Raw genomic sequence first — 13,464 nt, 5'->3', positions numbered from 1 at the left:
CTCAACATGGGAGGGTTATATTGCTTTCTACTTTAGATTAAGTGTTATCCACAAAGTTTATAGCCTCAAGATTTCATGGAGAATAACTCCATTATTAGCTAAGATATATTTTGCATTTCATTTGTGGATTTACCCTATCCAAGAGCAAGAGCACGAAAAACTAATAATTTCTCCTTAAAGTACAGCTTCATATATTCCCTATACACAATATGACATTTAGGAACAAAACCAATGCCTTTCGAAGGCAATACGTACTAAACAAATAATCAAATGGATCGTTGTGATCTATTTTTTTACTTCCTAGAATCCGTTGACTATATTATTTTAGATACATCTTGTTTTGGTTGCCTAGGATCACTCTGCCATGTTTGAATAATGGCTCTTGGCTCTATGCAAAGGAGTATGGGAGTCCCTTCTACATGTGAGTGTCACCTCAAAATACTGTGTGATTTTCCATTATTTCTAATCAATGTATTAATGATATGTTACACATCAATGCTTTTATGGTTACGATTAAGCCTAATAGTTTGCATTACAATGAATTTATAATAATGTTACCCACTGAAAACTAAATTAATGACTGCATGCTCCGATTGTCTATATTAGTGTACCGCATCCTTTTCATCGCTTCATGTCTAATTGATTCTAGAGCAAGTAATGAAATATTTTCCATAAATGAAGTTTCGTAAAAGCATTTTTGTGTCGTGGGTTTTCATAAAGTCAAAGATAAGCAATATCATCGATGTACAAATTCATCTTGTATAATTTTGTGTATAAATGAATAATGATGGAAGTGTCTTTTCTTTGTTACAAATAACAAAATTTTAAAAGGAAATGATATTTCTGCACAATGGAGAATGTAAACCCCGATTGAAATTTAATGCTATACTCGTATGAAAGTCATGGGATATAGCAAAGTTTGGTAGCATGCTACCTTGGGGTGGTGGAGGTAATATGTTCGAATGTGTATTAAAACAACACAATCACCCCTTGAACCTTGCTACATTAATGAATAGATTTACCGCTTGATGTTATTCCTCCTTTTGGGATGGCATTGTCTAGGACATGTGTATGTCATACATCCAACGCTAGTTGGAGTAGCAACTATCTTGATGGTTGGATGAGCTATGCTTCTTGTTGCGGAGACTTTAATTTGCACATATATACAGAAATACAATGTGGGACATAATTGGGAATTAGTACTCCAACACTTAACTAACGAGGTCTCTCACTCTCTCTTAAAACAAGATTTCAACCTCTTGTGGGAACTGAACCACAAAACTAAAACCGTTCAAACCAAATCATTATAAAAACTGAAACCATTAAACTATTAAACTGTAAAAACTGTGTTTTCGCGGTTCGGTTTCGGTTTTCAATTTTTATATTTTATATTTTTTCAATATTTCAAATTTTAATTTTCAAAGTATTAAAGATTTATCTTAAAATGCCAAGAATTGGCTTTAAAATGAAAATGTTTCCAAAAAAATATTTAAGAATATAATCAAGTGGCAACTCTAAACTATCAAACTGTTTAAATAGAACCAAACTGAACCGTTAAAAAACCTTGGGAAGTCATGCACATGAAGATATCAACATATATAAGATGTTTTATAGACATGAGTCTATATAACAACTTCAACGATAAGACACTGACTTGCTTCCCACGCAAATCTTGGAAGTCCATGTGGAGGATTTTTTTGAACCTTAGACATGTATTTGGCAACCTTTGCTATCGCCGTGATCTCATTTGGAAGTGAGAGAGACAAAGAGCATCCTAGATCAAGAGCTAGGGGTATGATGGATTTATGATTTGATTTCGCATAGAGGTTTGTGGTAGTATATCGAGGGCATGATATGTTGGGTGGAATAGAACTCATCAATCTCCTTCCAATACCAAAATGAGAGTTAGATGTAATCCACATGCTTTGAATGTAAAACAGAAGTCACGCATCTTAGGGACATTCCAAATACTATCATGAACACACGTGCTCGAATGGAATATACAAAACAAACCAATGAAGAAATCACAATAAATTCATAACCATTCGATCTTGTTCAATTTACATATTTTATTGAGTCAAGAATTATTGATAAGTCAATGGAAGTAAAAGAGCATTGCCCTAGGTTTAAAATTATATGTAGTGATAAGCTTTGCATTATGTATAGTGAAAGCTTCTCTAGGTGTAGTCCTATCATGTCACCAATGTTGGTTAACGATTATAATATCAACGAAAGAAGCAAGTGGCATAATGTGGAAAATGAATGTACATGATAGTTGGAATTTCTTTCATCCCATGATAAGAGATTGCTTGTCATAAAGTGAGACTGACCATCAACACAACCAACATTGATCGATTAATAGATAAATGGATAAACATACATATGTGCATTATTAACATCCTTGGAGATTGTTCAAAGCGAGAGATGAAGCATAGGTGTATTAATGTCACTAAAAGATGCCAATGTTGCACATGAAACCAAAGCAATACATATGCCATGCAACTCACTCACTTGTTCATGAAAAGGGACGGATACACAAGGAATAGGTAAAAATTTGGTCGCATAGCCCGGGGGGCTCATTCCAGAAAAAGAGAGAGAGAGAGAAGTATGTAAGTTAGTTGGACATCACATTCGTCATTTGGTCTGATAAGAAAGGTTAGGGGATGTCATGAGACATACCCATGGTTTGTAATGATATGCATATGTATCTCTCTATGTAGATATGTAAAGTTAACTTACAATAGGGGGTTTTTTTACATGCAATTAATATAAATTATAATTGTGTGATTTTACCAAAGAGAGAGAGAGAGAGAGAGAGAGAGAGAGAGCCCAAATAGATGTAGCTCAGTTGGTAAGGTTGCCCAATGGAGACCAGGTGGTCATGGGTTCAACCCCTACATTCCACAGTGGCATCTAGTGAATTAAGAGTATATGAAGTATATAACAGAGAGGTGAGGAGATTGGGTTTCGAACCCATGATGCGGTGCTTGTAGTGTTAACAACTTACCACTAGGGCAAGGTACTTACGAAAGAGAAAGAACGAGAGAAAAGCCTCACGTTGAGCAGACAACTTATGCAGTGCTGACCGGACGAGTCTCGGAAAGAGGTTCTCGGATCGTGTGGATATCGAATGCGAGACAGCGAAACCGCGCATGCCGAGATATAACAACCAATCCCAAACAAAGTTAAGAAGAAGAAGAAGGAAGGATGGAAGTGGTATGTGAATGTGGATGGAGAATCTGAAAGGAGAGAAGATGATTGGTGGGAGACCCAGCACCCCATATCCACTTCTTCCCCCCCCAAGAGAAAGAAAACTGTAGAGACACAGAGAAACAGAGAGAGAGAGACAGACAGACACAGATATAGTTCTTCTCCTTCCATCATCATCATCATCATCATCATCACCATCTTCTTCCTCCATCTGCTCTTGCAGTTTGAGTCCTTTCAGCTCTGCCATGGCCTCCATCGCTGCGTCCCTCTCCCTCTCCCCCTCCACTGCCCTGGCAGGCAACACCCTCACCAACAGCGTTAATGCATTACGCGAGAAGTCCCCCGTCTCCCAGTCCAGGCTCACCATGGTATTCCTTCTTTCTGCTTCACTAACATCATTTTTGTGTGTGTATTGTCCAAAAAAAATAAATTAGTCATCATCAAATATCCCCCCTTTTTGTGTTTTGCTTTGGTGGCGTGCTGTGCAGAGCGCTGATAAATGGTATGGCCCAGACCGCCCAAAATTCTTGGGCCCCTTCTCCGCCCAAACCCCCTCCTATTTGAAGGGCGAGTTCCCCGGTGACTACGGCTGGGACACTGCTGGCCTCTCTGCCGATCCCGAGGCCTATGCCAAGAACAGGGCCTTGGAGGTATGTAATGCTTACCCAACCCTCCTCACCTCAATTTTTGTACCATCTAATATGCTATCATCAGGATATGATAGGATATGATGTTACAGCAGTGTGGCGATGAATCAGCCAATGTATGCTAAGCTTCCATTTAAATTCATGAATCAGCTAATGTCATGTAGCAACCATCTAAAAATTCATGAATCAGCTAATCTCATGTAGCAACCATCTAAATTCATGAATCAGCTAATGCCACGTGGCAACCAGCTAGATTTATAAATCAGCTAATGTCATGTAGCAACCATCTAAATTCATAAATCAGCTAATGTCATGCAACAACCATGTAAATTCATGAATCAGCTAATGTCATGTTGCAACCATCTAAATTTATAAAATCAGATAATGTCATGTTGCAACCTTCTAAACTTATAAAATCAGCTAATGTCATGTAGCAACCATCTAAATTCATGAATCAGCTAATGTCATGCAACAACCATCTAAATTCATGAATCAGCTAATGTCATGCAACAACCATCTAAATTTATAAAATCAGCTAATCTCATGTGGAGGCGGTTTAATTTCTTCCTGTATTTTTGATGCACATGTCATATGTCTGACACAGGTGATCCACAGCCGATGGGCGATGCTGGGGGCACTGGGCTGCATCTTCCCGGAGGTGGCCGCCAAGTGGCTGCGAGTGGACTTCAAGGAGGCGGTGTGGTTCAAGGCAGGGGCACAGATCTTCTCAGAGGGGGGGTTGGACTACCTGGGCAACCCGAACCTGGTGCACGCCCAGAGCATCCTGGCAGTGTGGGCGGTGCAGGTGGTGCTCATGGGTGCCGTGGAGGGCTTCCGCATCAATGGCCTTCCCGGCGTGGGTGAGGGCGGCAACCTCTACCCTGGAGGCCAGTACTTTGACCCCCTTGGCCTCGCCGATGACCCCGACACCTTGGCTGAGCTCAAAGTGAAGGAGTTAAAGAATGGGCGCCTCGCCATGTTCTCCATGTTCGGATTCTTCGTCCAGGCCATTGTCACCGGGAAGGGCCCACTAGAGAACCTCTTTGACCACCTCGACAACCCCACCGCCAACAATGCTTGGGCCTATGCCACTAAATTTGTCCCCGGCGCTTGATGTTGTAATCGGTCCCTACAAGATTAATTCCATTCTTCTTCCTGTGGTTCTTCAATATGTCCATCTACATGTTAATTAAGAGCTCTTATTGTGTGTAACTTGGCAACCGACCAACTTTTGCATTCCTTAATCTGGACCTAATGTAAACATTCTCACTAAAATTAATTCATCTTAACTGCATTGCACTTCTTTTGCTAAGTTCGCATTTTATGTGGATCACTGCAATACAAACACCTTGCATAAAATATATGCCTACTCAGATTTTCAAGCCTTGAAGGAATCCTTCATAGGATGGAGGTACATTCAAAGCAATGTCATAGAACATCAGAACCTTCTAGAAATCAAAGGACGTAGTAACATTCCAAAACCTCAAGATCTTCCATATTGGTGGCAACAGTTGGTGCCAATTCTTCTTTATACCATGGCTTGTCCATTTTTCATTTTAATTTTCCATCTAAACCCTAATTCTGTTGTACAAACTCTCGGATGAAACCCCAATTCAATTCTTTTAGGGAAAGAGAGATGGTATATTTATTTACATCCATGGGGTGAATGCTTTCAAAACCATTTTGCTTTAGCATGTCGAATGTATTGTGGGAAAATTCTCAGGACATGCATGCCAACATTTCTTTCTTCTTGTTATTAATTTCATGCCTTTTGTTGGCCATATTTTACAACATATCAAAAGGATTGGGATTTAAAATGCAACATATTGTTCATTTGTGGCTGACAAAATTCCAGATCCAAGTTTAGCGTTCTCCACAGTCATTTCATGTATTTTCGATGGTCATGATTGAACACAATATTGTGTAGACCCATCACTTAGGGATTTTATGACACTTGGGGTTGTAGAAAGTGAACATGCATAGCCATGTTCATAGGAGAATAGTATTTCAAATGCTGCTTTTTTGACTATGAGCATAGCATTAGATCTATTATGTGAACCTATAACTAAACCTTAGCATCGCAAGATAACATTCAAACAAACCCTCATAAGATTGTTACAAAACATTTGATTTCACATTGCCATATTTCATTTGTTCTAAGCCCATCCCAACCTTATAGCCATCACCGAAATCTAATACAATAGCACATCCATGACGGATTCAAACATGTAAAGATATGGTAAAATGCATTATAGGTAAGGTTTTCCGATTAGGGTTGGGAAGTAGCAAGACTGTAACGCGAACATGTAGCCGCGGCGAATGTCAAAAGTAAAGGTATATATATATATATATTCGTGACGGATTCAAAGGGTGTAAGATCTATTCACGAAAGGCATGATAGGTAAGCTTTTCCACGACAGGTTCGGAATGAGTAGTTGGAAACCCGAAGACAAGCGTGTGAATATGATGTCCGTTAACGGGTACACATTCGAGACCGATTCAAATGTGTAGAGGTTGGCATGATAAGCAAGCATTCCAAGCTGGTGTTGGAATTTGCAGGGAATTAGCAGTTGATCCCTAAAACCGTGTTTGGTTGACCCCTCAATTGTCAAACTGTTCATTGTATTTGTCTGTTTCCACCACCTCTTTTTTCTTGCCATTTCTTAAAGAGAATTAATGGCAATTTGTCAATCTGCTCACAACCAAAAAAGTCTTCATTCACCATCATCCCAATCTCCATCTTGTCAAGACTTTCACCATCAACAACAAGAGCTTCAGATTGAGAGACACAGAGATCAGACAGACAGACAGACACAGAGCATCTTCCGTCTCTTCTTCTGTATCTCCTACCTCTTCTTCTGGTGGGTAATAATAGATAATGAGGACCTACATTAGATCATAAGCCGCATTGTCGTTTGGTTTCATTGTGGTGATATGAACCCGTACCAGCGAATATCCCTATCAAAGGATTCGGAGGACAATGTCAGAAGCTCCAATCGCCGAGAAAACTTGAATAATCCCCGGCACCCATCACTCCAAGAAGATGAGGTGGTGCAACAGAATAATATCCGGAACAGATCATCCTCCACCCGACCCTCCCGGCAGACATCAGCCGCCAGCACTAGTACATCCGGAAATCAGTACAACAATCAAAGTGCTAGGCAACCTTCCATCGGTGGTAGAATTAACAATGACTCGAATCGAGATGCCATGATAGAGGCAGGGATCACCGGAAATATCCAGCTGACGACTCGGCCCTCTAGTCTTAGTCCTAATCGTATTCAGACGCGGATGCAGCAACCTGATCAATCCTACACAGATGTGGAAGCCGCAGAAATCACGTATAACATCCTCCCTCTGCATGACATGCTGGCTGATCATCCAGCCGTGCAATTCCCCGAGGTTCGTGCGGCTCATGAAGCCCTGCAAATCAGTGAGGCCGACGATCTGACTGCCAGAGCATCACACATAATAGCTGGTGATTGGAGACAAGCAAGAATGGATATTCTGGACTGGCTCGGATCGCTCTTCGGATTCCAAGCAGACAATGTGAAGAATCAGAGGGAGCACATCCTCATGCTCCTCGCCAATGATCAGATGCGGCTAGCCCCTCATGCTTTAGATCAGCTGGATCCGAAGGTGGTGCTTAAACTGAGGAAGAAAGTGCTCAAGAATTACACCAATTGGTGCTCCTTCCTCGGCAAACAAAACAACCTGTCCTTCACGGGCTGCAGAGATGAAGAGCAGAAGCAGCAGAGAGAGTTGCTGTATGCCTCCCTCTACCTGCTCATATGGGGCGAGGCTGCAAACCTCAGGTTTATCCCGGAATGCCTCTGCTTCATCTTCCATAACATGGCGGGAGAGATGAACAAGGTTCTGGATCGTTACATCAATGATGCGGCTCAGCCGTTTCGTCCTGCCTATTCTGGCACACAAGACGCCTTCCTGAAGAGAGTGGTCACTCCCATCTACGAGATGGTGAAGGCAGAAGCGGGCTTGGCATCCCATGGTGGAAAGGCTGCACCGCATTCTGCATGGCGGAACTATGATGACATCAACGAGTTCTTCTGGTCTAATCGGTGCTTTACGCACCTTTCATGGCCGCTCAATTTGTCATGCTCCTTCCTGTCCCTACCCTCCATGAGCTCCCATGGCCGCAAGACAGGATTTGTGGAGCAGCGATCCTTCTGGAACATCTTCTGCAGCTTCGACCACTTGTGGACAGGATACATTCTCTTACTGCAGGCAATGATGATTTTGGCTTTACACAGCAACTCTGCACGCCCTTGGCGACAGCTTAAAGAGCGTGATGTTCAAGCCAGTCTTCTGAGCTGCTTCATAACATGGGCAGGCTTGCGCCTCCTCCAAAGTCTGCTCACCCTCATCATGCAGGCCAAGATCATCTCTGTGGATACCATACTTGTGGGCGTGCGCATGGTGTTGAAGATCGTGGTGGCAGCCGTGTGGATGTTCGTATTCCTAAGCCTCTACTTGAAGATGTGGGATAGAAAGCGCAGCACAGGAGGGTGGTTGGGTTCTGCCACCACTGCTTTTAATGAGTTTCTTGTGGCTGCCCTGGTCTTTATCCTACCAGAAATGGCAGCACTCGTCTTGTTCATCCTTCCTTGGATCAGAAACATGGTTGAGAAGTCCTCCAACCGGATCTTTCACATCTTAACATGGTGGTTCTACACTCAGTGCTATGTTGGCCGCGGTCTTGGTGAAGGCATTTGGGATAATATCAAATACTCTTCCTTTTGGCTGCTGGTCTTTCTAGTCAAGTTCTCTTTCAGTTATTTCATGCAGATAAGGCCCATGGCTGAACCCACCAGGGAGCTTTTGAAGTTGACAGACATTGATTATTCATGGTATCAGTTCTGGGGCACAGGAAGCAATAGAGTGGCTGTTGGTGCACTTTGGGCACCTGTCTTGCTTATCTACTTCATGGACATGCAAATCTGGTATACCGTTTTCTCCTCCTTTGCTGGTGCACTAGTGGGACTGTGGTCTCACATAGGGGAGATCCGGAACATGGACCAAGTGAAGCTGCGGTTCCTTTTCCTCCCCAGTGCCATGTCCTTCAGCCTAGCTCCGGTAGATGACTCACTCCAGGAAGTCAACCAGTGGAATACCCTGCTAATATATATCATTAACATGTGGAACCGGATTAGGATCAGGTATGGGCTTGGTTCAAATTACAAGACACTTACAACAGATTCCCCTCAGATAGGTAAGTTCTCTTTTATTTGGAACTACGTCATTAAATTCTTGAGAGAGGAAGATCTTCTCAGTGACAAAGAGGTGCAGATTCTTGAGATGCCAACCGGTAGCGTGTTGAACATCAGTATAATACAGTGGCCATGTGCTATTCTAAGCAATGAGTTACAAGTTGCCTTGCTCCAAGCCAAGGAATCGAAAAAATCAAATTCCAAACTTCTCTGGAAGAAGATTCAGAAGTATGAATACCGTAGATGTGCAGTAATAGAGTGCTACCAGAGCATCCGCTACATTCTCTTGGAGAAAACCATCCAAGAGGGAACCAAAGAACATCGTTGGGTGGAGGAACTCTTCTCAGAGATCCAAAATTCTTTAGACAATGGCACGTTTCTCGACAAGTTTAAGGTGAAATCAGCCCTCCCTGATGTTCTAGAGAAGATCCTCAAATTCACACGACTCCTAGCCAAGAAGCCCAAATCAGACCATCTCTCAGAGGTAGTACGGGCTTTACAAGACCTGTATGAAGTGGTAAACCGTGACTTCAGAGCAAATGGTGCCGAATTTATTGAGTCACAACACGCTTCTGGAACAAAGCTTATGTTTGACAGTGACACAATCGTTATCCCAGATGCAACTACCGATGCACCTTTCTTCCATCAGCTCAACCGCTTCATCACCATCCTTGAGACCAAGGATTCTGGGATAGACATCCCCAAAAATATTGAGGCTCAGAGACGAATCACCTTCTTCAGCAACTCCTTATTCATGAACATGCCTCCTGGACCTCCAGTTGAGAAAATGCTTGGATTCAGTGTCCTCACACCATACTATAATGAGAACGTCATATACAGCAAGAAAGACCTTAATGACAAGAATGAGGATGGAATAACAATACTTTACTACCTTAAGACCATATTCAATGATGAATGGCAAAACTTTGTAGAGCGTATGGAACACAAATTAAAGGATAAGGGCGTGAAGACACTCAATAAGGAAAAGTTTGAGAAGGAGCTTTGGGATCTGGAGGGTGCTTTACAAATAAGACTGTGGGCTTCATACAGGGGGCAGACCCTTTCCCGGACAGTCCGTGGTATGATGTACTACCATAAGGCACTCAAAGTGCTTTCATACTTGGATGGGGCATCTATGCATGACATCCAACATGGCAGAGAGCTTCTGTCTGCTCTGTCCATCAACAGGGTGGATAGAACTATCAATGTGGAGTTTGAAGAAACCTTTGGTACAGGGGATGTTGGAAGAACTGAAGCACTGAGTCAGCAAGAAGCTATTTCGGATATGAAGTTCACATATGTTGTGACCTGTCAAATTTATGGTGTTCAGAAACAGGAGAATAAAGTTCAAGCACAAGACATCTTTTTCCTCATGAAATCTCACCCTGGCCTTAGGATCGCGTATGTTGATGAGGTAACTATAAATAAAGATAGCAATTCCAAGCAGTACTTCTCTGTGCTTGTGAAATATGATACCCAACTAGAAAGAGAAGTTGAGATCTACAGGATACAATTGCCAGGACCACTCAAGCTGGGGGAGGGAAAACCAGAGAATCAAAACCATGCAATCATTTTCACACGGGGAGATGCTGTGCAGACAATTGACATGAACCAAGACAACTATTTTGAAGAGGCATTGAAAGCGCGTAATCTATTGCAGGAATTCACAGTACACCATGGATTACGACGACCGCAGATTTTAGGTGTCCGAGAGCATGTTTTCACTGGTTCTGTTTCATCCCTGGCATCTTTCATGTCAGCACAGGAAACCAGTTTCGTTACATTGGGGCAACGAGTGCTTGCAAATCCACTGAAGGTGCGCATGCATTACGGACACCCTGACGTCTTCGATCGTCTCTGGTTTATAACAAGAGGAGGCATCAGCAAGGCATCCAGGGTGATTAACATCAGTGAGGACATATTTGCAGGGTTCAACTGCACACTGCGAGGGGGTAACGTGACGCATCATGAATACATACAGGCAGGAAAGGGCCGGGATGTGGGCCTGAATCAGGTAGCCCTTTTTGAGGCCAAAGTTGCCAGCGGGAATGGCGAGCAAATCCTTAGCCGAGATGTCTACCGCCTTGGTCACCGCCTAGACTTCTTTCGCATGGTCTCGTTCTACTACACCACAGTGGGTTTCTTTATCAGCAACATGATGGTTGTGCTTACAGTGTATGCTTTTCTATGGGGAAGAGTTTATATCACTCTCAGTGGTCTCGATAGTTCGATTCAAGGTCAGAGTGTCTTTTCCAACAGTGCCCTCACAGCTTCCCTCAACCAGCAATTTTTGTTCCAGCTTGGGATATTCACTGCACTCCCCATGATCATAGAGAACTCACTCGAACATGGCTTTGCCTCTTCTGTGTGGGATTTCATCAAAATGCAGCTGCAGCTCTCCTCCATTTTCTTCACATTCTCTCTAGGCACAAGAGCCCACTTTTTTGGCAAGACTGTGCTTCATGGCGGTGCTAAGTACAGGGCCACAGGTCGTGGATTTGTGGTGGTACATGAAACGTTTGCTCACATCTATCGACTGTTTGCGAGAAGTCACTTTGTTAAAGCTGTAGAGCTCATGACTCTCCTAGTAGTTTACCAGTCCTTTGCAACGGTAGGTTCCAACACCACAGCTTATATCCTGGTCACATTTTCAAGCTGGTTCCTGGTGCTTTCCTGGATCCTGGCCCCATTCCTGTTCAACCCGTCTGGCTTTGAATCAACAAAAATCTCTCATGACATAGACAACTTTCTGGAGTGGATCTGGCTGAGCAAAGGCTTGGGCAATGCATCCATAGACAGTTGGGAGGCATGGTGGGAGGAGGAGGTGGATCATCTGAAGAGCACGGGCTTCTGGGGCAAGGTACTGGAGGTGGTGCTTAACTTAAGGTTTTTCTTCTTGCAGTATGGGTTAGTGTACAATCTCCAGATAGCCAAACGAAGCACAAGCATACTGGTGTACATCCTGTCGTGGGCCTTCATAGCAGTGGTAGCAATAATGATTTTGGCAGTGATGCTGGCAGGGAGGTATGCATCTAGAAGGCAGAATGTGTACAGGCTGGTACAGCTATTGGTTGCTATGTCAGCAGTGGCGGGATTGATCACACTGGCATTGAAGACATCTATCCAGATACCTGATGTGGCTTTCAGTTTGCTCGCATTTGTTCCGACAGGATGGGGTTTGCTGTCAATAGCATTGGTATTTAGAGAGTACCTGGAGAATGTGACAGGCCTCTGGCAAGTCATTGTCTCCATTGCACGAATCTACGAGCTCCTCATTGCCTTTGTTGTTTTCATCCCCATTATCCTGCTCACGTGGCTCCCTGGCTTTAACAATATGCAGACACGCATCCTCTTCAACACTGCCTTCAGCCGTCGCCTCAACATCTCTCGTCTCTTTGCTATCGTTCGCCGACAGGAGTTGCCCACTGTCGCTGCCACTGCCACACAAAAGACCCTCAAATGTGCCATTTGCAAACAGAATGCTTGTGATTTCAAGTGTTTGCCACCCAAAGATGCAGCGCATGGCACCAACACCTTCCAAGCCCCTCTCCTTTCTTATGCTACTCATTCACATTAATTATTCTTTATCGTCATTATCATTTGTGCAACATAAATGAATAAAAATATCACTCCAAAGAATAATCACGGCTATTCAGCTAATTAAAAAGCATAAATTGTATGATAAGGTCATTTAAATAACACCTTTTTTTCTTGTGTATACATTGATTGCGAACATGAACTTTGGAGAGATTATGACAGTAACCATCTATCATATTGAAATCACAGGACTAGTTTTTGACAATCTGTGGTTAGATTCATGGAATCAAGAAGCTGGTCCCCTTCCAATCACACATCAGAATACGTTGAAACCCATATGATCTAATTTTATAGTGCCCACCATCGATCATTCTCTCTCAGAAGACATCCCTAGGTGTGCCTTGGTTGTTATTTTTTCGTGTTTATTTTCTATATATTAAAGCGTCACATGCATAAGGGGATATCATGGGTTGGTTCAGAAGGCACACAGACATATTTAATAGAAGGGAAGTTTGTGCTCACTAAGAATGGACTCCCAAGTGATTACATCAAACCATTCTTATTCTTGGTTGATTCAGGTTCGAAAGAAATATGCATGCGGTGATATCATGGCCACTTCAGAATGCCCACACATTTAATTGAACCCAAGTTTCTGCTCACTAGGAATGAACTCCCAAGGGATTAGATGAAACAATTCTTATTGTTGATTGATTCTACACAAGTCAAATCATATGCTCATGTGCGCCAATGTAGCATAATCTACTGATCTCAGTTTTTTTATAGAAAAAACCTATCCACCCCACCATCCCCACAACCAGCATTGATTGACATCTTAACCCTGT

General features: G+C 42.7%; 1 protein-coding gene and 1 pseudogene across 1 annotated transcript; both read left to right on the top strand.

Annotated features, from left to right (window-relative positions):
* Window positions 1-3,373: 3,373 nt before the first annotated feature.
* On the top strand, window positions 3,374-5,159 carry LHCB3 (light-harvesting chlorophyll B-binding protein 3). Its single transcript, XM_087324565.1, has 3 exons — window positions 3,374-3,578; window positions 3,699-3,860; window positions 4,462-5,159. Exons 1-3 carry the CDS (start codon window positions 3,456-3,458, stop codon window positions 4,969-4,971), a joined length of 795 nt encoding a protein of 264 aa, XP_087180691.1. The 5' UTR covers window positions 3,374-3,455; the 3' UTR covers window positions 4,972-5,159.
* A 1,384-nt stretch (window positions 5,160-6,543) lies between these two features.
* Window positions 6,544-12,803, top strand: LOC147868906 (callose synthase 12 pseudogene; annotated as a pseudogene).
* Window positions 12,804-13,464: the final 661 nt, after the last annotated feature.

This window comes from Azolla caroliniana, unplaced genomic scaffold (genome assembly GCF_043228905.1).
Source record: "Azolla caroliniana isolate FFs.n. ecotype wild unplaced genomic scaffold, voAzoCaro1.0.p SCAF_1, whole genome shotgun sequence".
Lineage (NCBI taxonomy): Eukaryota > Viridiplantae > Streptophyta > Polypodiopsida > Salviniales > Salviniaceae > Azolla > Azolla caroliniana.
The sequence above is the reverse complement of the archived record's forward strand: the minus strand, read 5'-3'. Positions and strand labels throughout refer to the sequence as shown.

Bases quoted from the DNA above. Each gene is read 5' to 3' on its own strand.
- LHCB3 (XM_087324565.1), top strand. From the start codon at position 3,456: ATGGCCTCCATCGCTGCGTCCCTCTCCCTCTCCCCCTCCACTGCCCTG. The intron at 3,579-3,698 runs GTATTCCTTCTT...CGTGCTGTGCAG, and splicing joins CCCAGTCCAGGCTCACCATG to AGCGCTGATAAATGGTATGG. The intron at 3,861-4,461 runs GTATGTAATGCT...TGTCTGACACAG, and splicing joins CCAAGAACAGGGCCTTGGAG to GTGATCCACAGCCGATGGGC.